A 26,591-nucleotide genomic window follows, 5' to 3' on the forward strand; every position below is an offset into this window, starting at 1 on the left:
GGGTTTCTTGAGGGAGAAGTGGATGAAGCAGTGGTCTGTCCAGTGAAGTTCGGTGGTGTGGCTGAAGGAGTTGTGATTGCTGGCGGAGAAAATAGGTGTGTGTCCTGTGGAATGGGTCAGTGTCGTGACGAGCTGTTGGAGGCTGAGGTTGGAGAGGTTGTCGAGCATGGTGGCGGTGTTGTTGTCGTTGGTGTTCTCGGGGTGGAAGTTTACGTCCCCGAGGAGTATGTAGTCAGTGGATATGAAAGCGTGCGTGCTTATGACATCCTTGATGGAGTCGCTGAACTGCTTTCGGGGAAAGGGGGCCTATAGATGAGGGCCCCTCGGTCGGTGGTGTTTGGGTCAGTGTGGGTCTGGAGGGCAGGTGTTCGGCGCTGCTGAGGGTGTCTTCGGTGCAGGTCGTGATCCGGAGGGTGTTCTTGTGGACGATGGCGATGCCTCCTCCTGGTTTGTTGGAGCGGACCCTGAGGGTGATCTTGTAGCCGTCCGGGATGGCTATGGCGATGTCAGGTGCTGAGGATGGGTTCATCCAGGTCTCGGTCAGGAAGGCGACGTCTGGGGAGGCTGAGTCGAGTAGATTCCATAGCTCTACTGCATGCTTGTGGACGGAGCCAGTGTTGAGGAGGATACATCTGAGATGGTTGCTTCCTGCCTTGGGGTGGGTCGTTGGCGTGGAGGCTGGTGAAGTTGCAGTTCCGACAGGAGAAGGGTCCGAAGGTGGTTTTCAGGGAGGCTTGAAGGCAGGAAGGAGAGCAGTCGGTGTTGAGGGCGTGGAGGGTGGCGGCGTGGTAGTGAAGACGTGAGCGGCGGCAGTGGGGGGGATGGGATCCAGAGGTTCTGGAGCTGGGCGAGGTCCAAGCACAAACGGGCTTACTTTTGGTGCATCAGCAGCGCGGCCACACAGCAGCCACCATTAAGTAGGGAGGTGGAGAGGGGGGACAGCTGGGAGACAAGAGCGAAAAACAGCGCCAAATAAGGAGTGGGCCGCAAAAAGGGAGCAGGGCCATGGGCGTAGCAGCGGCGGGGGATAGAGAGATGGGGGAGAGTAAAAGTGAGAGAAGAACGAGGAAGAGAGTAGGGAAGCAAAAGTAGCACAAAGGGACAGAAGAGAAGCAGAGCAGAGAGCAAAGCAGAGAAAGGAGGAGAAAATTAAATTGTACTTTACCCTCTCCTAGTTTGCCACAAGAACAGGCAGGCTTAACTTATAGGTAAACTGAAAAGTATGCATGCAGCACTATAAATATGAATAATGCTACTCTTATTAAATTACCTGAGACCAAACCAACAAAAATCCAGTCTGCAGAGCAGGAGGTTTGAAAGACTTAAGAGATAACAGTACATAGAAGCACAAAGAGCCAACTGTGGTCATCTGGTCGCTCCCAACCGGGCAAAGTCACAAGTGCAGCCCACTTAATAAATTTACCTTGAATGCTGGTTGAGGAGCATTGTGAAATCCTGCGTAGAGGATTAGGCACACAGCAACTGTTGCGATGGGCTGCGATGCAAGGTCCTGCGTCGAGATGCACCAGGCAACACCAGTTCTGCAGAGCTGCGGGACTGTGATGTAAGGTCCTGCATTGGGGTGAAATATACAGCAACGGTTCAGAGGAGCTGCGGGGCTGCAATGCGAGGTACCACGTCTGGGTGAGTAATCCAGCAATGGTTCCAAGGAGCATCTGGGAAATACGTCATGCTGCATCGGTTGACAAAGCACCTTAAAGGCCCACTTCCAACGGTCCAGGACTGGTGTGGCACCACTTGGGGACAAGACTCACAGCAGGCAGAGTCCAGGTGCTGGGATTTAACGTAATGGGAGCCTTTTCTGTCCCTGGAGCTCTGATCAGGAGACCAGCCATCAAGCTGTTGGAATCACTCTGCTGGTCCCAGGTTCCAGATGCAGGTCCAGTTCTTATTCAGGTCTCTGGAGTATCAGGGATAGAGTTGTTGCAGAGTGTTGAGCGGTGTGGCGACGGAGCTCGGTGCGATACAGTTTGAGAAGGGAGTGGGCTGGAGCAGACTGGAGACATGGTCGGAGGTGTATGCTGGAGCAGCTGGGAGCCCACGGGAGACACTGGGGCTGCTAGAAGCACAGCACTCATGAGTCAGCAGACTGGGCTGAGGCTGAGCGGTGAAGTCTGTCAAAGTGCTGCGGTGCTGTGGTGCAGAGGTGAAATGAAGAAGCGGACAGACAGCAAGGGGAGATGGGCGCAGTCCCTAGTGACTCAGCTAACACCTCGGCTAGCACTTTCCTGGCGCTCAGGGGGTGCGTCTTCCTACCCGGCTAGGGTTTGTACCACAGATTGCCTCCAGAAGTTGTTCTGCAGCTCTTCAGTCACTTTGTCTGCCAGCGGGAATTCCTAATTCCACCACCCAACACTTGCTTAACATGTCCAACATTTGTCAGTCTGCCAGCTAACCTGTTCATCCGGCCCACCCTGCTCACCCATTTGCTGCTTGCAGCTCGCTGTCTGCCGCTTGTTCCCTCATTTATCTGCCTGCTTGTCTCCCCTGCCAGTCCCAGGATAGCATTCTCTGCTGGCACATCTCCCCTCCGTTGCAGGACATCACCTACCTTCTGGGCCTCGCTCTTAATTGCACTCAGTTGGACTTTGTTGAATTTTGTTATACCCAGTTGACTCCCAACAGATCTGAGGACAGTGACTGCAGAAGTGGTCAAGTCTGGTCTTGGCGCAACTTGCAGCCTTACTTCACTACTAGCAGTACCCCCCAGTTTGGCCTGACTGTTTTGTTATTAGTACAGCCTTTCTACATCCCATTACAACTGCCACTATAGCTAAGGACCAACTTAATAGCTTATATTTCCATGTAAGGTGGGGTCGGTCCCTGCTAAGACGTCCTAAGACATGCATGCTCGTGTCACCCAACCCCAAAAGCCTCTACCTCTGCGGGTGGGGAAGTGGCAGCACTGTCCAACGACAAGCCCACGCAAGGAGCACTAAAGGCTACATACCAACAACGAAAAGCCATTGCAAGGGACACAACATGTGTGTGCTTGTGCCCCTCTCCCTTGCAAGGGCAGAATCCCCAGGTGGGGGAGTGGCAGCAGTGTCCATCTAAGGTCACACCAACTACCCTAGAGCCAATGAAGGGATCATGAACCACAGTTCGGCTACTTCGGCGGAGCCAGAGCCAGCAAACACTTAGCAAGAGGGCTAGGCGAACAAGGAGTCCCCCTCTGTTAAAAAAAGAAGGGAAAAAGGCCAAAAGGAAGATGCAATCAACCCAGCACCTTATGCATCTGCAATCAGATCCCCGGTTACTGAAATTGGTTCCGGCACGGAGGATACAACAAATGGTAATGGAGAAGGAAAAGTCAGCACAAAGAGGGGTCGCACTGCCCTTTTCCAACTGAAAATAGACTCTAAATTCTGCTTTCTGAAGAATGTAGGTTCAGCTTTTTTCGCTAGCAATGACAGCATTCAAGGTTTGCAATGTCCTCCTCAACCCTTAGAAAGTGGTGGACAAACAAAAGCAGGCAACTCCCAGTCACCTGCGGTAAAACTCATAATAGGACCAAACGTTGTTCAGACATCTACCACAGGTCCAGCGCCTCTGGACTATACTACACCAACCCCACAACAACCAGAGCACTTGATTCAGGTGGTTTGGGTAGACATCATTGCTACACACGAGCGTGATCCGGGATAAGACTAAGCCCACCCTTCTAAGCGGGCTCAAAACTTGAGCACAGCACCACCCAATATACAAGCTAGTAAGGGCACCAGTGCAAGGAGGAAGAATTGCAAAAACGAATGACTTCCTAACTATAATTCAGTTAGACAGTCCGATGTCTCCGAACACTGGCCTCATCCTTTCTAAGAATTGTAAGCCTCAAGCTCTTTAAACCACACTGCTCTCTCTACCTTTAGAGCCAAGCCACTCGTCGCCGGTATCCCTCAATCCCCAGGAGAGAGACCAAGGGCACCACTCAGAAGCTTATGGGCTGCTTTTGTATATTGGTACACAAGAATGGGAGGATATGTTAGCAGCCTACACTAAAGACAAACAGGACGCACAAGACACATCCTCAAGCACCAACCCTCAAGCTGTATGCCAGGATAGTGCACCTGGTTCATTTGGCAAAGAAAAGTCCAATGCAGACACTGGTGTTCGGTCAAACACAGACAGTGCTTGGGCATCTCTTTTAAACACAAAGCAACTTTTGGTGGAGGCGCTCCAATACCAGTCAGACAAATTCTATGTGCAGTTGACTCTTCTCAACACCTTGGCAGTCTTTGTCACAGGCACAGATGGAAGTTAGGGGACTTTAATTCAGTCCTTAAATGAGCACAGACTGGGGCACACAAATCACAATCCTGGTGCAGTCCAATAGTGGATAAACTATCCTATCTCCCCTCAATGCGAAGCAATCTATGTAAGGAAAAGATGCTTCCGGTATATGTGCTCCACTATTTAGGGAGCAGCCTTCCTTCGCTGATCAAGAGCCTGTGTCAATCTGCTCACCTAATGGCCAGAATTTCACTCTCAGCAAATACTTGGTGGAACCCACCCACAGCTTAAACTCAAACTCGGGCCGGCCAACAGACATGGCCTAACCAGATGATGAAGCCCCTTCAATCTTGTGAGGATGGCGGGGGGGGGCAAGGTGTGAGGGGAGGCAGTCTCACCCCGGGGGATGCCCCGGTAATAGAAACAGACTCAAAAGTAAATGCAAAGCAAACATGCTCCCAAAGGAGGGAAGGCCGGAATAGAAAGCCCGGTATCGACCAAGCAGACATCTACCTCCTCTTTAGGCCTGCAACTGGTCAAACAACAGCAGCAATCCCAGGGCAGGCTGGTCACATACTGATGTCTGTAGAGGCCATTAAAAGAGTTTCCCTGCTTATGGCACTTTGCATGAGGGGTCTAGTCTCCCGGCTAATGCTCCATCTTGGCCAGATATTGAAGGAATTCCAACAGTAAAGAAGACCTTGGAAACATGGTGTATAAGAGGGGGAAGCCTGGACAGACAACAACTCCCAAATTCCACATCCAATATCACAGGGCTACAACACTGCACAACATCTAGGAGAAGCAGGTCAGCAGCCATGGCCCCTCTTGAAGAGTAGTGTTGTCAGGCTGTAAGCAACTAGAACCTCACTGAACCACCACTACGCTAGCTCTGGACAGGTGCGGCAGTCCAAATGCCATCCGAAGAGTAAAGATCAGGCATCATGCCTCTAGGAGTAACAACTCACTCAACTCTGACAATAACTAATGCCCAGGCTCAAACAGACAAAGATATGACCTGGAGAAGGGGCCCAGATGTCACCAGGGGGACAAAGCTCACCAAGCTGCTACCCAAAAATTACGACATATAAGAGTCAAGCGGTGGAAATTTCACAGTTTGACACATTCTCATCTTTAGACCAGAATACAAGTACAGAGGAACACATGATGCACTGTATAGAGGCAACATACTCCAGCTGCTCGCAAACCTCCCATTCTTGGCAGGTTCCTCCTCAACAGAACTGGTGTCGATTGAATTCACCCGCTCTGAAACCCCGATAACAGGAGAAGTCACCAAGACAAACTGGAGAACATTCAATACTGCACAGAAAGTCCTTGCGGAAAGATCTGTCTTTGGAAACTGGGGGATTAGCATCACTCCGTTTCACGATCCTGGTTGCCCGGCACATTTGCTCATAAAAGGCAGCAGCAAATTTCCTGCAGGCTTGAATAATACCACTACCTCTGTGCCCAGATGAGCGTCGGGCTGCTCACCGAATAAGATGAAGATCTCTTACGACACTCGCAGGACTCGTCAGGTGACAAATGATTAACTCAATCCGTACAATGATTTAAGTCCGATTTCCAGAACAATCACTTGCCAACTGGGCAGCCAAAGAAAGGACCAGGAAATAGCAGCTGTTATCAAACTAAGCAATAATCAACCTCATGTGCTCTTAGAATGTTAATGGCCATGACAAAGAAAAAGCAGGGGTTGTCAAATTAAGTAACAAACAACTCCACCTGTGTTCTTGGAATATTAATGACTTTGCCAGTAAGTTGTCTGACAGGGACATCCTTCATTATTTAAACACTTGAGATCATTGCACTGCAGGAAACCTGGTTGGCAGAACTAATATATCTGCAGGGTTACTTATGCTTCTTCACACCAGTAGTCATGGGGCACAGTATGGCCACCTACAAGGCGGACTGATAACTTGCGTCCCAATCGCTTCCACACCCTCTGCATACTCCCTTCGCTCTGCTTCACTAGCCATTAACGCAATGAAAATAACCATCGCACAGCAGAAATAACCATTATCAATGCTTACATCCATCAAAAGCACAAAATCAAGGCAGCACGGCAAATGACAGATCAGCTTGTGACATGTTTAAGCGAGGGAGAAGCAGACATTATCCTCAGAGGACCTGAACTTGTTTCTGCTAGGTGCATCCACCGACGAGGCAGTGGTTGCCCAAACCTCATTTTGGGACATACCAATGCAAGGGAAAACAAACACACAAGGCCGTTTAACTAAAACTGGTAGGCTCCTATTGGAGGACCTTGAGCAACTCAATTTATCGGCTACCAGTGACAGATTCCCAGAAGACAACCCCTGGTGGCTACCTATTATTCTCAACAACACGTACAACATTAGATTAGACCTTTGTCTCCCTTTCATTGTTCAACCGGGTAGCTTCTTTCAGACTAGGAGTGAATGGTGATAGAGATCATTGTCCTCAAGAGATCATTCTAAAAGCAACAATGCCCATCTTTGAAAATTCCTGGATCACGCCTAGGCAGATATACACAATAATTAATAAGAGGATCAAATTTATTCAGTCAACTATCGGGGATCTCGCACAGTCAGCAATGTCTCTTTCAAGAACAGAGAAGATTTACAACTAGTGAAATAGAGAGATGGGAGAAGATTACTAGAAGTCTGGCAGGGTCCTTTGCAGCACCATTCAAACCCAAAGTGCTCCAAACTACTAATGAGGTGGTAAGTATCTCAAATCAAGCACACTAAAAGAGTGATAAATCAAATTTTAAGGGCCCTTAGCCACAATTTAGAGAACAATGATATGCAGTTACTTCTATAGCAGAAAAAGGCCAATAAAAAAAAAATCTGAAGTGGGCTGCCAACAGATCAAGAGAAAAGGTCTGAGCTGATGTAGACTGCCAACTGATCACGAGAAAAGGTTTGAGCAAAGCTTTTTGCTGATATGAAGCAAAATGCCATGCTAAGTTCCTAGGGACGATTAACAGGCGGACTCATGCTTCACATGGGTGGGTGGCCTTCCAATTCCCCGAAGAGGCGAGGGTAAGGCATCTCAGGGATCACTTCCAACAGGACTGCACTGCACAATTAAGAGGTCCAGAATCCTGTAAACCGCCAATGGAACGCACCCCGGCCAGCCCATTAGAGGAGGCAACCCTCTATCACCACCAGAATTCAGCAAGGCACGCCACATGTCACAAACAGTTGACATTACATCAATCAGATGGCAACTTAGCTAAGGCAGAAGAGAGGGGACCCATGGGCTTAATGGAATTAACCTGCAATTTTCAGACAGGATGTGGATTTCTGGGATGAGGCATTAAAATCACTCTTCTCTGAAATAAGGCATCTCGGGGCAATGCCGCCATCTTGGAGGGGCTCAATAATCCCTCCCATATTGAAAAGCGGCGACAGGTCCTCCCCCAAAAATGTATTGGGTAGTTGCCTTTATAGACAATGAGGCGAAGTATTTCACAGGAACACTCTTAGAGCTTCTCTCGAGAAAGAGAGCGATAATTATATTTTACCTATGTCACTGCTCATTGATAAGGCAAAAAGCACTAAACTGATGTTACATCTTTGTTTTATTGACTTTAAAGCGGCCTTTGACCACGTGAACCGTGGCAGACTTTGGAGCAAACGCCCCCAGACTTTGCTGGATTTGAAAATTTCCCTCCATACTGATACATGGATACAGGTAAAGCTAGGCGATGGCTCGCTTTTATCAAGGCGCATACCGACAAGCAAGGGGCTCAAGCAGGGGTGCACCTGGTGCCTACCCTATTTAATCTCTTCTTGGCTGACCTGACTCAGGCACTTAGTGCCTGCAACGCTCATGCTCCAAGGTTAGGAAGACTAATGCTGCTGCGTTTCCTTTACGCCGTCAATGTGGTCTTGGTCAGCCATACAAAGGTTGGCCTACAGCGTCTTCTTACTGCAACACAAGAATATTCTGAGGAAAATGGTTTAAACATCAATTTTGAGAAGACATGAACTATGACGATCAGCAGGAATCACAGGAAACCACAAGCATGGTTCTGGGGGAAGACAGGTCTCCAATCGGCATCTGAATAGAAATACCACAGGGTGATCATAGACAAGGAGGGCCAATTTGCTTGCCAGAGGGAGACAATCAGAAGAAAAGGCCATGCATTGGCAGTTTCACTAAAGAATCTCAAGACAAAACTGAAGGGGCCAACACTATCTCCTATGGCTTGTGTAATACAAGCCAAACTCATACCAACAATAACATATGGCAGCGAACTCCAGAGGGGCAGGGATGACAAGATTTTGGATAGCACCATCGCGAGAGATTATAGAAGCATATTCAGCCTGCGAAACTATACCTCTCCAGCGCAAAATAGGCTAGAGTTCATACTTCAAAGGCAGACCTTGGCAAGACGAGAAGCTTTCATAATTTGCTGGGATAAAATTCAGAAGGCTCCTAAAAAACTCTTAATTACTATATATGGAGAGAACGGCAACAGAGAGACTCATCACCAGCCAGGACCTATCTTAAGGATAGTCTGTATAAAACTGGCCTGTCCCAGCTTTTGGAGTCGTCTACCAGCCACGATGTGTTTAAAAAGCTGGTGTGGAAATCAAAAAAGTCCCTTTTGCTGGTGGAAGACAAAGCTGCATTAACAAAGAGGGCCCATGGTTTGGTGCCACTGAATACTGATGGCGCATTGGGCCCCCAAAGATATTTTAATTTAAGTTATTCAAGAATTATCAAGGGCCAATTCCTGAAATATTGCCTGGGGTTGCTGCTGTGCGCTCAGCACCTTCTACATTAGCAGAGATATTCCACAACAATGACCTGTCGCTTATGGACCACAGCCAAGGAAGATCTGTTGCATCTGCTTGTACTTGCAAAAACTATTAGCGGAACGGAGGCAGCTGCTAAAAGATTGTTTCAATCAAAGAGGGCTTCGACCTCGGCCTGTTTTGCCTCTGAGGATCCACAACTGAAGTGTTGTCTTGCACAATTCCTCAGATTGGCGGCCAAAAAGATATCAGAAAGGAACTTTGTGGGTCCTTGATTAAATCTCTCAGGTAGCTAGATAAGTTTAGCTTGGTGATTTAAGAGCTGAAAGGTTGAGTGCGTACAGCTGCAGGCCACCCTGTACCGTACATGTGGGGAGCAGCCTCAGGACTGGTCCTGTTTTCAATCTCAATGTTTAAAGTTGCTGATCGATCACATTCTGCATGCCGAGTGTGCTGCAATGAGAGTCATGTCTTTAAATGCTGAGTATTTTGTACTATTGCACATCTTTTGCATTTAAGGTTTTATTGAGTATTTACTATTGTGTATTGGCCTTGCGGTCTGATCTTATGATTACAGAACGTTTTATTATGTTGTAAGGTTTTAAGGATCGTTTTTCTTTTTTGTCATGCAATGGTTTTAAGTAACTATGATAATAAATAAACTTTACTTTACTCAGGCCGCAGGGCAGTAGAGTAGCTGTCCGTCTTGTATAGCAGCATAGCAGTCCTTCTGAGTCTTCCATTGGTCCAGAGGTGTACTGAAGAGTTGTGTCGGAGTCCAATATTTATACCTGGTACCAGCTTTGAAGTAGGAGACGTTTCTAGAGGCTTCTCTCAGAGGTGCTTGGAATTTTCTGCCTTCCTGCCCTAGCCCCAGCTTGTCTGGACGAATAAAATATTGTAGTGTCCAAACCCTTTGTGAGTGAGCTGAGGCAGAGGTTTTGTGATGTGCAAGTGTGGTAGGTGACAGCTTCGCCCCCTTATCAAGTCAGAGACGGCCTATCATTCCAACACCTATTTCCCCTTTGTCTCACTGCCTAGAAGCAATATACAGGGACCAACTGCCAACTACATATAGTCACGTGATCCAGGATACACATGGTTGTGGCAAGAACATGCCAACTTTCTAAAAGAATTGTGGCTTAAAGAGGGTTTAAAATTACAATCCTTTAAGGACCAAATAAATTGTATACAACTTAAAACGTCATTAAAGAATACAAATAACAAGACTTATTTGTTGGACATCATGATTAAATTTGACAGAAAATATAAAAGCGCATACATATAAACAAACTATGCGGTCTTATGACACTATAATGATGGTGCAATAGAGGGATGATGCCTACCCCACATGGGAGAAATGCAAAACATTAGAGCCACGCTGCACCCGTCCTTTGTTAAGCCCATTAGCTAACCACTTGTAAGCCAACACCACAAGCTATTCTGAATCCTTCTCTGCCAATTCAGACAGGTAAAGCGCAGGCGTGGTACAGCACTCATCTTTGAGTCATTGTGTTACCTACTAATGGTTAAAGGCATGAAAATGTCAAGCTTTCATCCTGCTTATGGATGTCTCAGGAAACCCATAGAAAGCAAATATTGGTATATACTTTTGGAGGAGGGGAGGAGAAGAATGTCTCGGGAAAATCTGTGATAAGGGGCCAAGGGAGCCTAACACTTTAGTACTCCCTCTTTGGGTTCCTATCAGGGTACCCACCCCAGAGTCCCCCCTGCCCACTTTCTCTAAGTGGTCCTTAACAAAACATGCAGGAATTTCCCTACTCTAGTTCCTGAGATCTACCATCTTTCCAGACACAGATTTTTTAACTGATTTAAGAACATGTGTCATGACTTACATGCACCAACCTTTGCCGCTTTACTTTGCAGGGAATGCTGTGTTTAAGTTGAACTTTTTGTTCTGTTCAATCGAACTTACAGATCCTACGAAGCTTGATGCCAACTGCTAGACCCAGTTTAGGGAGCACAGAGCTGACAAGGGCTCCAATAGTGACAATGGTGTCCAAGGGTATTTGCCACTAGTGTCCTAGGGTCTGCCCTACTGTAGCTCTGCAAACTGGACCAAGTACAACACCTTTCATGGTTGACTCTTAGGGAAGTGAGGGCAAGCAAGAACTCAGAAACCAACAGACATTATAGCTTTAGGTCCAGCCCAGTGGTTATCTTTTTGTGAAAGAGTACTTTAATCTCATTGCAAAAGGAAATACTACACAGTTCAATCACAATTGCAGGGTTGCAGTCTCAGTTACAGTCTTCAATAAGGCACTACATACTTTCTCTGTAGCTTCTCCCCATTCCAGGAGATTGTGAATGTCCTCTGGCCCACCATAAGATGCGGGCATAGGTGTTAGTTAGGGCACAGAGCAGATAACTTCTATTTACCCCAATAAGTAAGATGCCCAACTCAGTTTAACAGATTTCACCCACAGTCATTCAATTACACTATTCAAGGTTGTTCACTTTCAAACGCCACTTTCTAGGTGTTCCTTAGGCATAGTCTCTGTGATAGCTCTTACAGCAAGTATCAGTACAAGCAGGAGTATCCAAAACAAAGGCACACTGGAATATAAGCTCTCTGGTTATAGTTCGCCTTCCTGAAGCAGTAATTGGGGACAAACTAAATGGCAAGCTCTGAGTAGCAATTACCTCACCTTGAACCACAGAAGAATAAGTTGCTTACCTTAGGTAACGCTTTTTCTGGTGGATACATTAACTACCTGTGGATTCCTCACCTAACGAATTCCCCCCCTTGTGCCAGCTTCGACGGAAATTTCTTCTAGCTCTGTACGTCGACGATGACGTCAGAATAGCCCGACTCCAGGCGACGCCGTATGACATCATCTAGGCAATAAGAAGCCCTCGTCGACGTGCAGACGTCAGTTATCACCATTTTTTACGTGCCTTAGAGGCGAACAGGTGAAAATTTGACCTTGAAGAGAACATAATCACATCCAAAGAAGTGAAAACACAACATTTATTACACAAAAAATAATAAGAAATTAAATATGTCAGTAACGGGGAGGCGGGAGGGACCGTGAGGAATCCACAGGTAGTTAATGTATCCACCAGAAAAAGCGTTACCGAAAGTAAGTAACTTATTCTTCTGATGGATACACCTACCTGTGGATTCCTTACCTAAAGAATAGAGTCCCAAAGCAGTGCTACCTTCGGAGGTGGGTGCCCGAATGGTCAAACCAAGAAATCCTGCAGCACAGAGCGAGCAAAATGGCCATCCCTCCTAACCTCAGAATCCAAACAATAATGTTTGACAAAAGTATGGAGGGATGCCCAAGTTGCGCCCTGCAGATGTCAACCACAGGAACACCCCTAGCTAAAGCCGAAGAGGCAGCCTTAGCTCTGGTGGAATGAGCACGAAGCCCCACAGGTGGTTCTTTCTTAGCTATGGAATAACAAAGCTTAATACAGAGAATGACCCACCTGGATAGCGTTCTCTTGTGGACTGCTCTGCCTTTCCTCTTCCCCACGTATCCAACGAAGAGCTGATCATCTTGCCTGAACTCCCTCGTCCTGTCAACAAAGAAGCTCAATGCTCTTCGTGGATCCAGTCGGTGGAGCCTCTCTTCCTCCTTGGATGGATGAGGCGGAGGGTAAAAGGAAGAGAGTAATAGACTGCCCCAAGTGAAAGGGTGCAACAACCTTTGGGAGGAAAGCCGCCTTGGTCCTTAACACCACTTTGTCTCTAAAGAAGGAAAGGTGTGGAGACTCTACACTAAGAGTCTGAAGCTCACTGACTCTTCTGGCCGATGTTATGGCTACCAGGAATACAGTCTTAAGAACCAGCAAACGCAAAGCACAAGAATGAATTGGTTCATATGGCGATCCCATTAGAAATGTTAATACCTAGTTAAGGTCCCACTGTGGCATAACAAACGGTGTGGGTGGAAACCTATTACTGAGACCCTTAAGAAACCTCAAAGCAATTGGAGATCTTAACAAGGAAGGCTGATCTGGGAGGCACAGAAAAGCCGACAGTGCTGATAAATAGCCCTTAACTGTGGCAACTGCACAACCCTTCTGTGTCAAGGAAAGAGCAAATGATAATATATCAGACAAGTGAGCCTTTAAGGGATCAATTCGGCTCTCTCCACACCAATGTACAAATTTAGCCCATCGATTTGCATAGATCGATTTGGTGGAGTGTCGCCTGGCCGATAAAATAACATCCACCACTTCCGGTGGGAGAGAAAAAGCACTCAGATTGCCCCGTTCAATCTCCAGGCATGAAGGTGCAGACTCTGGAGGTGGGGGTGTAGAATCTGCCCCTGCGACTGCGAGAGGAGGTCCTCCCTGTAAGGGAGACGGAGCGGAGGGCACAGAGAGAGTTGGAGAAGGTCTGTATACCAACCCTTCTTGGCCAATCCGGGGCTATCAAGATGACCTGGGCCCGGTCTTGGCGGATCTTCCTCAGAACTCGAGGAATCAAGGGTATGGGGGGGGAACGCGTAAAGCAACCCTTCCAGGACATCTGAAACGCGTCCCCCAAAGCTCCTTGCATCGGATACTGGAGGCTGCAAAATAACGGGCACTGCGCTTTTTCCTGAGTAGCAAATAGATCTATCTGCAGACACCCCCACATCTGGAAGATGTAAAGAACCAGACCCGGATGAAGACGCCACTTGTGGATAGACTGAGAACATCCGCACGTACATTCAGCGCTCTGGCCAAATGATTTGCTACCAAGCAACCAGGACCAGAGTCGAAGAGCTTCTCTGCAAAGAAGGTACGACCCCACTCCTCCCTGCTTGTTTATATACCACATCGCCGTAGTGTTGTCTGTCAGAACCTGGACTGACTGACCGCGAATGGAAGGGAGAAAGGCCTTGAGAGCCAGACGTACTGCCCGCAATTCCAACAGATTGATGTGAAACTTCTGTTCCACTGGAGACCAAAGGCCTTTGAACTCCAGGTCCCCCAGATAAGCTCCCCACCCTAGAGTGGAAGCATCCGTTACAACTATGGCCACCGGCGGAGGCAGTAAGAACGGCCTTCCTTGCGACAGGGTGCCGATCGCTGCCCACCACTGAAGATCCACTGCAGTGTCTCTGGTGATCGTGATCGAATCCTCGAGATCCCCTTTGTGTTGAAACCACTGCCTGCGGACGCACCTCTGAAGAGCAATCATGTGCCAGCATGCATGAGTGACCAGCAGTATGCAAGAAGCAAACAGACCGAGCAGACGAAGGACCTTGAGAAATGGAACTACCGCTCCATTTCGAAACATCGGAATCAATGCCTGAATGTCCTGAACCCGCTGGGGCGGAGGAAAGGCCTGATTCAATGTTGTGTCCAGTACTGCCCCTATAAACAGGAGACGTTGAGAGGGCTCCAGGTGAGATTTGGGCACATTGATTGAAAAACCCAGGCAGAACAACAACTGAGTTGTCGACTGCAGGTGACGCTGCACGAGCTCTGGAGTCTTGGCTTTGATCAACCAATCGTCCAGATAGGGAAACACCACTATCCCCCTTCTTCTAAGCTCGGCCGCTACCACCGCCATCACGTTTGTGAAAACTCGAGGTGCTGAAGTAAGACCAAACGGGAGGACCGCAAACTGATAATGCTGCGATCCCACCACAAACCGGAGATACTTCCTGTGCGATTTGAGGATCGGAATATAGAAGTACACATCCTGCAAATCGACAGACACCATCCAATCTCCTTCGTTCAACGCCAAAAGAACCTGTGAAAGGGTCAGCATTTTGAACTTTTCCTGCCTGAGGAACCAATTCAAAATCCTCAAGTCCAGAATTGGCCTCAACCTACCATCCTTTTTGGGGATCAGGAAGTATCTTGAATAACAGCCCTGACCCCTCTCCTGCTCGGGAACCAACTCTACTGCGCCTTTTGCCAATAGGGATAACACCTCCTGTTGCAATAACAGAAGATGGTCTTCCGAACAGAAGGATGGGCAGGGAGGGAAGGGAGGAGGGAACTCCCGAAAGGGAAGAGCGTACCCTCTCTTCACAATGTCAATGACCCAAGAGTCTGATGTTATAAACTCCCACATTGGAAGAAATTGGGCAAGTCTCCCCCCTACCGGAGACAAGTGAACAGGAAGTGGTGGAGGACTAAGGCTGCTTTCCCTGCTGCACCCCTCCCGAGGAAGAGGCAGAGTGCTGCTGGGTTGCTCCTCTTGTACGTACTCTGCCCCTGAAGGATCGGTAAGGCAGGGAGCTTGCAGATTGTTGTGGTGCCTGGAATCTGCCACGAAAGGAGGAGCCACGTCCAAAACCCCTAAACTTCCTATATGACCTAAAGGAAGAGGAAGTGGCTGCCTGAAGTCCTAATGACCTCGCTGTGGCTCTGCTCTCTTTGAAACGTTCAAGAGCAGAATCTGCCTTTGTCCCAAAGAGTTTTTCTCCATCAAAAGGCAGATCCAGAAGAGTCACCTGCACATCCGTAGAGAAGCCTGATGAGCGCAGCCAAGCCTGACGCCTCAATACTGGATCACCTGGGTCGTCGCCGCCGCCTGAGCGTCCGCTAGCAAATGCAACACCTGTTGTGGCAAGTTTGGATGACCTTTTCATTCCTCCATAAGGGCATGAATATAACGTCCCAAAATGCAGGTTGCATTGGTCGACTTCAAGGCCATACTGCATGACAAAAAGGCCTTCTTTGCAGCGTGGTCCATTTTCTTAGACTCCCTGGCCGGAGGGGTCCCGGGGAATGAACCAGGGGATGACCGGGAGGAGAACGAAGCTTGAACAACCAAACTCTCCGGAGTTGGATGTTTGGAGAGGAAGTCCGGGTCACCTGGACCCGCATGCCCTCCACCAGGTGCCATGGTGGAAAATATATTGAACATGGCATTTAAAAATGCCGCAGGATCCGTACCCGGCGCCGGGAAAGCTGGGTATGTTTGCGGTGTCAGTGCCGGCATAGAAGCCGATGATGGGCCAGGCAACTCCTGCTCCGGAGATGCCGCCGGTTCTTGAAGAGGCTCGACTTCAAACACCGACAAAGGTGAAGCCGGAGTCGTAGGAGGCGGAGGAGTGACAGTCGGGCTAATCTCCCACGTCAGACGGCGCCGAGCTGATGGAGATGCAGATCTGGAACTGGACCGACCTCTACTCGATCGGCGCCGAGAGTCGTGACGGCGCTGAGAGTCTCCAGGACGACGATGAGTCCTCGAAGATTTCGAAGAGGACTCTCTCTGATGCCGCCTTTCCTTCCTCTTCCTGGAACGGGCCAGGAACAATTTAGCCTCTCTTTCCTTAAGCGCCCTAGGGTTAATGCGCTGGCAGGAACCGCATGACTCGACCTCATGGTCAGAACTAAGGCACCCTACACAATTTTCATGGGGGTCAGTGACCGACATCCGACCCCCACACTGGTTACAAGGCTTAAAGCCAGATTTTCTTGGCTGCGACATTGTAACTACAGATGCACAACTGTAGCTCCCTGTTCGCCTCGAAGAAAAACCGTTATTCGAAGGCACGCCTGCACGTCGACAAGGGCTTCTTATTGCCTAGATTACGTCATACGGCGTCGCGTGGAGTCGGGCTATTGTGACGTCATCGTTGACGTGCAGAGCTAGAAGAAATTTCCATCGAAGCTGGCGCGAGGGGAGAATTCTTTAGGTGAGGAATCCACAGGTAGGTGTATCCATCAGAAACTGCAGTGCTAGCCCTCACTCGTACAATCTACTATATGTCAGTGCTTTAGAAGAACAAATTAGAAACTCTTTGCCCACAAGGTCTGTATTAAATTTATAAAGGTAGTCCTGCATCCATTGTCCTACTTCAATATCTGATCAACACAATCCAGTCATAGGAATGCTTGCAACACATTTCTGCTGTCTGGGGAATGTATGCCAGGTCTCCATCTTATGCCACGCTAAGCCAGGGGTATCAAAAATGGATCCCACTGGTCCTAGTACTTCGGCTTCCACAACACTCAAAGTCCTACTATTACACGTGCTACACACTCACTGCACATATATGCACTAAACAAGCACATGGAATGCCATCTCAAAGTTCTGGATTTCACATAACCACAGAACTTTACACCAAAGGAGCTAGTAGACTCGCCTCTCCTTGAGACGGCGAAAACTGCCTTGTCATAACACAGATTCACAAAACATGGAAGACTGCCATGACAGCTTTATGTACTTCACCCAGGGCAGTGACAGCAATCTGGTGTCCACTATAAGGGCATAACTGGTGCGTCCCTCCACCTAACATAACAGGCTGTGGGCATCGCATTACCAGGGACAGGCCTAAGACTCCGCACAGAATCTAGCATGACACCAGGCCAAAAAATAAATAATCAAAATTATACTTTCACATGTAGCTATACCCTTAAGGCAGGGCTACACACCAGTTTACCATGAAGGGGATATTCTTCCTGTCCCATCATTGGAGATGTTTAGCACCACAGGGTTTGGAGTGACATCACATTTACAAAATGCGAGAACTTCATGGAAAGCCTCTCTGGGTGTCAGATCCCATCCCAAAACTTGTCTGCTTCATGGCCTAAGTCCAGTACTGGTCTTCCTGGTCCTGTAGGTGAAGGAGAGAAGACCATGTAACTCTCCTTTCTCATTATCTTTGGGGTTCACATTTGTCAGCACAGTTCCAGCTGCATAGCTCCCAGCAGGAGGTTCTTTGGAGTTAGGTTTCGTATCGGTCTCTTTGGCTACTTGGGTACAGGATTCTTCACTATTTCTGCTAGTCTTCTGATCCTAGTCTCTTCTTCTCCCTGTGGTTCATTGTGTCAGTCGTGTTTTAGGTTCTCCTTTATTCTCTTTCAAGCTTATACCTTGGGCTATGTTACAGGTTCATGGTCTCGGGGAGGGTTTTGATTTCTTTTGTGGTTCTCAGTACCCACATTCAGTACGAGAGGTAAAACCAGGTGAACCCCCACCTTCAGAGACCGAAACACTGGTAATTCAACACTCATTTGTATTTCTAAGGAGATCATCATGAACACCTAAACCTGCATGTTGCTCACTATTAACATACCTTGTTTCTCTAGGTATGTGTGGAGAAAGGCTCTGATCCCTCCTCAGGTGAGGAGTAGAAACTTATGTTGTAGAAGGAGTAGTTACTCCAGGATGTTGTACAAAGAATATTTCGTCCATGATTGGAAATGTGAAAGTGCTTGTTCACGAAGGAAGTAGAAAAGAACGTCAAGTTTCACTGTCTAATTCATCCTAGTTAAACGTTTGGTTTGGTATTCTCGGAGAGTAGTGAAAGGGCCAGAGTGTGCATGATATGGGTATTCGTGAGAGGACACCTTTCCCTTGGAGGCTGAACAGCATACCTCTCTGTATGGTCACTTCTCTGATTTCACCATTGTCGGAAAGATGGCGAGTTGTCCTCTTATTTACCCTCAAGCTAGCAGTGAGAGAGCTCCAGTATCTTTCTTGTGCTTGTTTTAAATCCACCGCCTATCTTCTCTACAGGCAGGTCCCATAGTCATCCTGCCCGCTTTCACTCAGGAGAATTTTGCCTGGATTAAGAAGGCTATGAACAGGCTGGCTGTGGTGCTGGGGATGCTTGTGAGATGCCACATTTGGCTTCTCTTAATGCTGGTGGACGAGGCAAGTGATAAGTTTGTTTCACAACTTAGCATAAGTGACTCAATTCTTCGTACTCTTCTAAAATAAATGTTTGTTGTATGATCGGGGCATTACAGAACATCCCCACTATTGGGACAGCTGCACAGGTTAGAGTCTGGCATATTCAGCATCTTTTGTCCCTTACCATGGTATCCAGATTCGGTATAGCCTAATTCTGAAACAAAATAAGGAGTGACCAATCAGTGAGCTTCGAAGATGAGGCTGAATTCACCGACAAGCAATGCTGCAGTATCCTTGGAAAAACAACTTCTTGCTTCCTTCATCATCAGACTTCAGATAAGGAGAAGTGAAGCGGTAAGTGAATCAAAGTGGACTACATCGGGCTGCTGATTTGGACTCTCATTGGACATGTGTCAATTTCCTAATGTGTTATTGCTTAATTAAATCACTTCTAAGGTTTCCAAGGCAGAAAAGGCCTGGACCATGTCATAAGAAATATCTGTGCAATATTAAAAATATCATCTACCCTGCATACACGGAGAGTACCTCCAGCCTTTGCACCTAATCCTAGGTCCAGATGAGAAAAGACCAAGATGGGTGCAGGCCCAAGCAGCGTCACTGGCATAGTGCCGCAGCCTGGCCACCATGTGTGAAACAGCCAGTGAGGGGGCTTGCCCTGTGCTGCATTCACTCTCATCACTGTAGGGGGTAGCTTAGAACACCATCAAGAATCTGGTGGTGGGGGATTTTGGTCTCTCATAGCAGCCAGCAGCGCAGGCTGAAGACTGCTGAAGGCTCCTTGTATGCTATGCTGATAGTCAGTTTTCAAAGGACATGCTCGAGCTCCATCAGACAGAAAGGTGAATGCATTTATTATGAGACTACAGCAGGCAGGCAAGCTTATGGAAGCAAGGGAATTGGTGTACTTCCCAGACACAGACCAGTCAGAGAGCCCAGTCATCAGCCTCATTGGTCCTGGGGGGGCATACAGCGGCTTAGAGGGAGCATATCATAATTATTAATTTAATATTAGCCTTTCTGCATTCACAAATACCTAGGTGGAAGAGGTTTCTGAACCCCTCGGTTCAAAGCAGGTCATGAGGGTTCGTTCAGGGCCAGTACAATATATGTAGTTCCCTAGCCCAGGCCGTATTTGGGAGCAAAGGAAATCAGTTCCCTTTCTCCCGTGGAAGGGGAGTCTCACAATTACTGTTGGTCTCATGATGATTTTTATTTTGAGTTAGAGTAGACATCATTATGGCTGAGTGGAACGAATCACAGCCAGTATTAGTAAACTGTACACTCTTGGCTGGTCAATGTTTTAGCCCTCGACTTGCAAGCCACCTTTTTCAACTTCCTGAAGAGGGCAGCAGGCCTTCTGACATACGCTCATAGCCATTGACCTGGGGCAAGGTGAGCAGAGATGTGTTCTCGGGCATTCTGATATCAGGCAGCAGCCGTACACTAGCTAAAGGGCTGTTAGGGATCCAGCCAGTGTGGCATACACTGGCTGAGTGAGGACTTCATTCACCATGTACAGTCTCAAATAACAAGCAGGCCAGCCTTCTAACTGAGGCAACATGGAACCCCTAGTGGGTTCTAGTTACTATCAACATGCTGGACAATTTGTTTCCAGAACGTATTCCACAACCTTTTGAGCAATATGGCAATATTTTCAGTATGTGTTGCTTGTAGTATGCCAATCATCCTATTTTGGTGCAAGGTGAACTGTTCTCCAAGCCTTAATTTCTCTCTTATTGTTGTATGGTCACCTTCCATTCACACAGTCATGACCTTCAACTGTGCAGTACCATCTTCCAAAGAACTCACCATCTGTTCAGCTTCATTCAAACAGCACCCAGATTCTGGATTTTATCTTGTGAACTTTCCATCTTCTCTGTCAAATGAATCAACTTTCAAGGCAATTTCTTCGATACTGGCTTTTAATTCAGCTGAAACGTTTAGAAACATATGTTCTATTCCCTCTCCTTCTACACTGTCAAACATTATGAAACATCTGTCTCCATTTCCTTCCAAAATGCTCAGGCTAATAAACGTGTCCACGTTATACTACTTTTCACAATTGTCCATTTTATATTTAATCAGAGCCCAGACTAGAGAGATTCACTTTTCTTTAGGAAAGTGATTTGGAAAGATTATTGTCCGTATAAGCATTCCAGCAGCATATCAAAAATATATCACACAACCATATTTAGCAATGGCCCAGTTTCAGGTAATGGCATTCTATTACATGGTTCATAAGCCTGTGTGCTCTAGTTTAATTAGTTATGTACTGCAAGTTCTCCAAAGGCCGCACTGGGTTAACTCTGTAGGCTTCTTTTGTTTTCAGCACTTCCAATATGAGCACTGTGTGTGACCAGCTCTCACTGGCATTGTCCATCCTAGATCCACTGTCCTCTGCACAGGGACAAGCTATGTCAGCTTTCAACAGGGCCATCACACAAAGATTCTGCTTCACTAAGATTTCAATATTAAGGTTTGGAAGTTTTACTAATTTCTCCAACCTCTGCTGGTAGGACATTCCAGGGGTTTGCTCAACTAAATTGCAATCACTTTGTTACGTGCCCTCTAAAGGACCTTGTCATTCTCTAAATGCCCACCTCCTTTAACCTCTCCAAGATGTGTGTGTAAAAGGCAGGTAAAGCTCTAATAAGTTCAGTGCTCCAACATAGCCTACACCAGTTCCCACCCAAGGGTGAACTAGAACAATTAACACAACAAATTCTACTACGACTAGGATTAAAATCTGTTTGGAAAGAGTCAATTTTAAAATATTCTGTACATTTTTGCAGTTGGCAAATTCTAGTTCTCTTATTTAGCTTGGTGGGGTAAAACAGGAAAACATAAATAAGAAATAAGCTTGCTAGGATAAACACAGGAAGGTTTTTAGATTCCTGAAATGGAAATTGGGTCAAGAAAGAAGAGAGGTTTAAATTACAGGCCTGATTTAAAATTGATGTTTCATCAGAAACATGAAGGAGTAATCTGTCCACAACACCATTGGTACTTCTGCTCTATTTTGTGTCTGGTAGACTGTCAGTTGTCTAGAGTCGGTGAACCCGATGGCTTTTACCATAGTAAAAAGTACTCCTATGGCCTAATGGAATTAGCGGTGTTGGAGGAAGGACATTAGACCGCTCAGCCAACCTATTTAGAGGGGACGCCCTTTTTTTCCTGTCCATCAGCTCTGTGTAAAATAGTGTCTGAAACAGAAAAAAAGACTCCCCACACCATGGTAAAAAACTTCCAGGATTTGGGGGTCATTTATTTTCCAGAAACAAACTGTCACTTATAATGCAAAGGTGCTTAAAAGATAATGATCACACACCAAATGTGCAGTGCATCTACAGGCACAACTGTGGTAGTAGCTATCTGAGAAGGCAGAGAGATCATCGCATGATCAGCAGTGGCACTCCGGTCAGGGTGGCAGAGATCATCTTCACCACCATGACAAAGCGGTCTGCTTGGTTTTAAATCGGACCCTAGGTATTTAATCTTCTAGGGCAAAATGAATAGCTAGAGCAATACAGGCAACACACCAAATTAGATGACACTTTCATACATGTCATTACATCTACTTTTTATCACTTTTCACTCTCTCCCTCCCCCCCCGCTACCTCCATTTTACACTGGCTTCTGCAGTATGAAATAAAATAAGCTTTAACACAGGATAAATAATTTCCTTTACCTGGCTGATATTTGAATCATTAATATGTCCTTGAATGCTCATCAATTTTATCAGTTTGTCTTTTATGTTTGGAGGTAAAGGCCTAATGTCTCTGTCATATCTTGAAATGTTCTTTGTCATGCAAACAAGACATCTGCAAAACAAATGTATAACAATTAATTTAAAAAAATCCATATAACAAATAACATTAATAGTTTATTTTAGAATTCTCACTAATACTGTGCAACTGGTGTGATAAATCCCTATTTGGCCCATACACTAAAAAACACCATCATCTCCGAGTATAAAGGTAGCTGGAATAAAAATCCAGATTCCTACATGAACCATCTCTGCCTGCCATAAAGTGCTTTTAGTCAATTTATCAGCACTTTACAAATCCCCTGTAGGAAATAAATGAAAATGTACTTACCTACAAGTACAGTTTTCTCAGCATAGGTACCTACATATATTCACGTTTGAATTATTCTCCTTCACCAGGTTGGTACTCCTCAGTAGCAAAGGTTGAAGAACAGTGGTAACAAACACTGATTTAACAGTGCATCTTGTGTGACCTAGCACATGACTGTATGACCATAATTCTAACCCAAGTGGAAAAGAGACTCTGCATTCCATTTCTCCCACAGGCTACCAATGTTCTAATACTAGACAAAGTGAAAAGAAGTAAATGAAGTGAAGTAAGAAACTCATAACAAGGGAAGGTTGATGGTTGCCTGGGAATCTATGAAAGGTGCCAAGGAGAACTGCAGTTACAGCTAAATAACATTTTCTTCACCAGCAATGGATCTTTCATAGTTTTATATGCATGAATTACAACGAGAGAGGAATGAGCAGCACTAACTGTGGAGGAGTAGGAAGAAGTCTCACCTTATCTGGTAAGGGTTGTAAGGGTTGCTTGCCCTACAGCAGCTGCTGATATTGTACATACAACTAGGCAGTCTAAGACAGTGTGTTTAACTTTCCATGTGGTAGTCTTTAAATGTGTACTAATGGAATTCTAGGGAAAAAAGCTTCTGGCAAAGTGAGTTAACTATATTATTTTTTAACACTCTGTCTGCATTTGAGAGGTGTTTTCAAAAGACACCGATAATTGATCTGATGTCCTAAAATCCATTGTTTCAAATAAAAAGACTTTTAAACTACTCTTAACGCTGGACATGTGCAATGCTCTTTGGCTGTAGAAATGGGCTACAAATGAAAGCCAATACGACTGAGAAGGAGTGGACAGTTTTAAACTTAAGCAAGGATCTCCAAGATCTGACCTTTGTGGACTGCAAGGAAAGCCTTTTTATATTTGAAGCCTGGAGTTCACTACAGGCCCACATGATTGCCAATAACAGGGCAATCTTCTAGAACAAAAAATACAACATATTCCTATTGATCTGTTTAAAGAAGGATCCTCTTCTAAGCTCCTGGTACAACATTAAGCCCCCAGGAAGCACCTGATTTAGCCACAAATGTAGGATTTTAAACCAGCCTCTCATAAACTTGTTTACTTCTACATGAAAAAAATGGACTCGAGCCATCTGAGATATCTCAAAACCCCATAATATGCATTGTGAGGGACTATTATAGAAGTCATGGTCACTTTTGGTGTAGGAGGCTTGACAAAATATGCTACAGATCCACTGATAAAGGACTTTCAAGTTAGACCAAATACAAAATCTTTTCCATTTCACAGTATATGTTCTTGTTGCAACTTTTGGTCTGGTAGGTTTTAGTATCGGTTTGCTGTCCTGTGAAATATCTGCATATCCCCAATATGGATCCTCAACTATCAAGCTCCCACACATAGCCAGCATTGGTTGTGATGATGAATTTACCTTTAGTCTTCTGTGAGCAGATGGTCACACCAGTATTGAATACTCAAATGGGTCAAAACGCAGATGAATTCAGATTCTAGAATGACCATTTCTGGACTACTTACTCCTATTGGTCCATCTCTATTGATAAACATGTGCTGCCAGACTGTTTTACAGGTCACATGTTTATTATAAATGATGCTTATTTCAATGTTATTCTACTTTTGTGGATAGTGACACTGTAGCATCAATAATGCTTCACTGTTTAAGAGACACTTCCTCAAATATAATTTTTTTGTGTGTTAGCCATTTAAAAGCAAAATAAAATGAAACATAAAAACTTGAGCCATTTTCTAAGCATTCAGCAATTGCATTCAGAATCTTGTTCCAAAAACGCTTTCTGCAACATACTTACATTTATAAAATTATCACTTGAGATAAAACATGAGGTTTTTCGTCTCGTTTGCTAATTAAGAGCAGGTATGGTGCAGGAACAGCCTTAGCTCATCTTTGTGCAATTACAAAACATGACACCTTTGAAGCTGAGAGAAATATTGGTTATTTCGCAAATGAAATTCCTCAAAGAACGTCTGACTGTAACACAGTGCTTTTAGCTAAGATAAAAGTGACATGTATTAAAAAATTATAGGTTTTTACAGTGTGTAACCAGGATGTGGCCTTTAGGGAGGCTAGGTTTCTACATATGAAATGCAATTCGCCTCAGACGGCCTTGAAACTGAGATAAGAGGCAAGCACAGACCCCCCTTAAGATGTCACTGTCACTCTACTGATAAGCTTGTTTTTACTTTAAAATGTAATTCTTTTTCTGTGAAATACAGGCCTTACAGCTGCTCCTAGATGATTAAATAGTGCCTGTAATGCAAACAAATGAGTGTTGAAACTTATATAAGGTTCATCCCAACTTGATAACCTCGAAGATCACCACAGTAGGTCACTATGAGTGTCTTTCACCTTGGGGTTAAGCAAATAAACCCTTGCTTCGTTTTGCTACCATGACTGTTCATTTGTTTTTAGAGATTTGCTTTGACAGCCATGGTCTAACAAATGATGTCCTTTATGCTCACAAATCGAATAAATACTACTAATTGTTTTAGGTTCCTGCAGTACAAAGACAGACGTATTCATTTAATGTTTCTGAGCTGATAACGAATATAATTTTTGCACGTTGCAAGGTAATATTCAGAGTAATAACCCGTTTTCCATGACAACATGTAGCATTAAACGCGTAAACTATTTCTGCCTGGTGAGTTGCGGTAGATGGACTTAAAATCAGACAGTTCTGTTGGAAGATGCAGTAGACTCCAATAAGGAGCAAGGGCTGAGTTACCAAGGTTGATGTAACGTAGATAGGCTTGTAAGTGTCAGAAAGGCATGTGCTTTTAGAGGGAGCGTAGGTGAGCTTGCTTCTGGGGAAGGCTAGGCAACTCATTTCAACTATAAAGTCCAAACATTGTCAGAGTTATAAATTGATGTAGGGGCCACTTTTGGGGTGAACCTTTTCATGTATGATTAAGTTTGAATTGTGCTCTCCTTCCTTTCTATGTTTATGCGTCTTATGTAGATATTGAGCGAGAAAATGTAGGTACAGCTGAAACAAATGTAGAAAAGATGCCACACACTATCACTGCTGAAGGAAGGAGAAAGGCAAAAAATATCAAGAGCAGAATAGTGATTTTTTGGGAGATGTTTATTTTAAAATACAACTGTGGCATGATTCTCTCTGACATACTACACTACTAGGGATGAGTGTTCTACTCTGCTGTTACCTTAAGGCATGGCTGGGTAACCTCAGTCTCGTTTACATTTGTGAGCATGGAGAGACCAATACATGGCGAACATGATATGGCACTGCATAATGATTGATTTAGAGTCTTCTATTTCAATTAATTTAGAGCAGTTTCTCAGTAATGATTAGAAACTTTGGGACTTGTCCACTACTTCCCAATGACTCTTCAATATGCTTAGGATCATTTTTTGCTGACAGTTTGAAACACTGCAGTGTGGTCCAAGAGATCTAAGAAGCATGCATGAAGTTGTCTATGCTGCAAGATGCATCAGTGAAGATTTGCTAAGTAGCTTTGTACCATTAAACTACCAAGGCCAATAGGCTGAATGATATTCAACCACACTTCTTTCCAATTAAAACAATTGTTAATTAGTAAGCAAAGCATTTCTCAATACTTTTTCTTCTGAACAGAAGTGCTGGGAAAGTGTTTATATCACAGGATTATAAAGAAGATTTTTTGATGAAGGGTTTTACCTGCTTTAAGTAAAACAAAAACACCCACGCCATTCCCAAAATAATCAGGAAAAAACACAGCAAAACATTAAATTATTTCACTATTCTGTTAGTATCTAAATATTAAATATACTGATAATATGTTCAACTCAGAAGATATCCACAAAAAATAATCTCTAATTCATGGTCATCTAGCCATATTAAAATGAAAAAACCATTGGTAAAGCCAATAGGTCTTGCC

The 26,591-nt window shown here is 45.5% G+C and overlaps 1 protein-coding gene across 8 annotated transcripts in view; it reads right to left on the reverse strand.

The window, feature by feature from the left end:
* The window catches only part of AMN1 (antagonist of mitotic exit network 1 homolog), a 458,308-nt gene that overhangs the window by 312,482 nt on the left and 119,235 nt on the right, over nucleotides 1-26,591 (reverse strand). For all 8 annotated transcript variants that reach the window (XR_011202246.1, XR_011202247.1, XM_069228202.1 and 5 more), the window contains one exon: nucleotides 22,292-22,424. Coding sequence is in view for 6 of the 8 variants with exons in the window: in XM_069228202.1 (XP_069084303.1) it covers nucleotides 22,292-22,424 (133 nt within the window). In the remaining 2 variants the exon portion in view is untranslated. The remainder of the gene's footprint in view (nucleotides 1-22,291; nucleotides 22,425-26,591) is intronic.

Source organism: Pleurodeles waltl, chromosome 4_1 (genome assembly GCF_031143425.1).
Source record: "Pleurodeles waltl isolate 20211129_DDA chromosome 4_1, aPleWal1.hap1.20221129, whole genome shotgun sequence".
NCBI lineage: Eukaryota > Metazoa > Chordata > Amphibia > Caudata > Salamandridae > Pleurodeles > Pleurodeles waltl.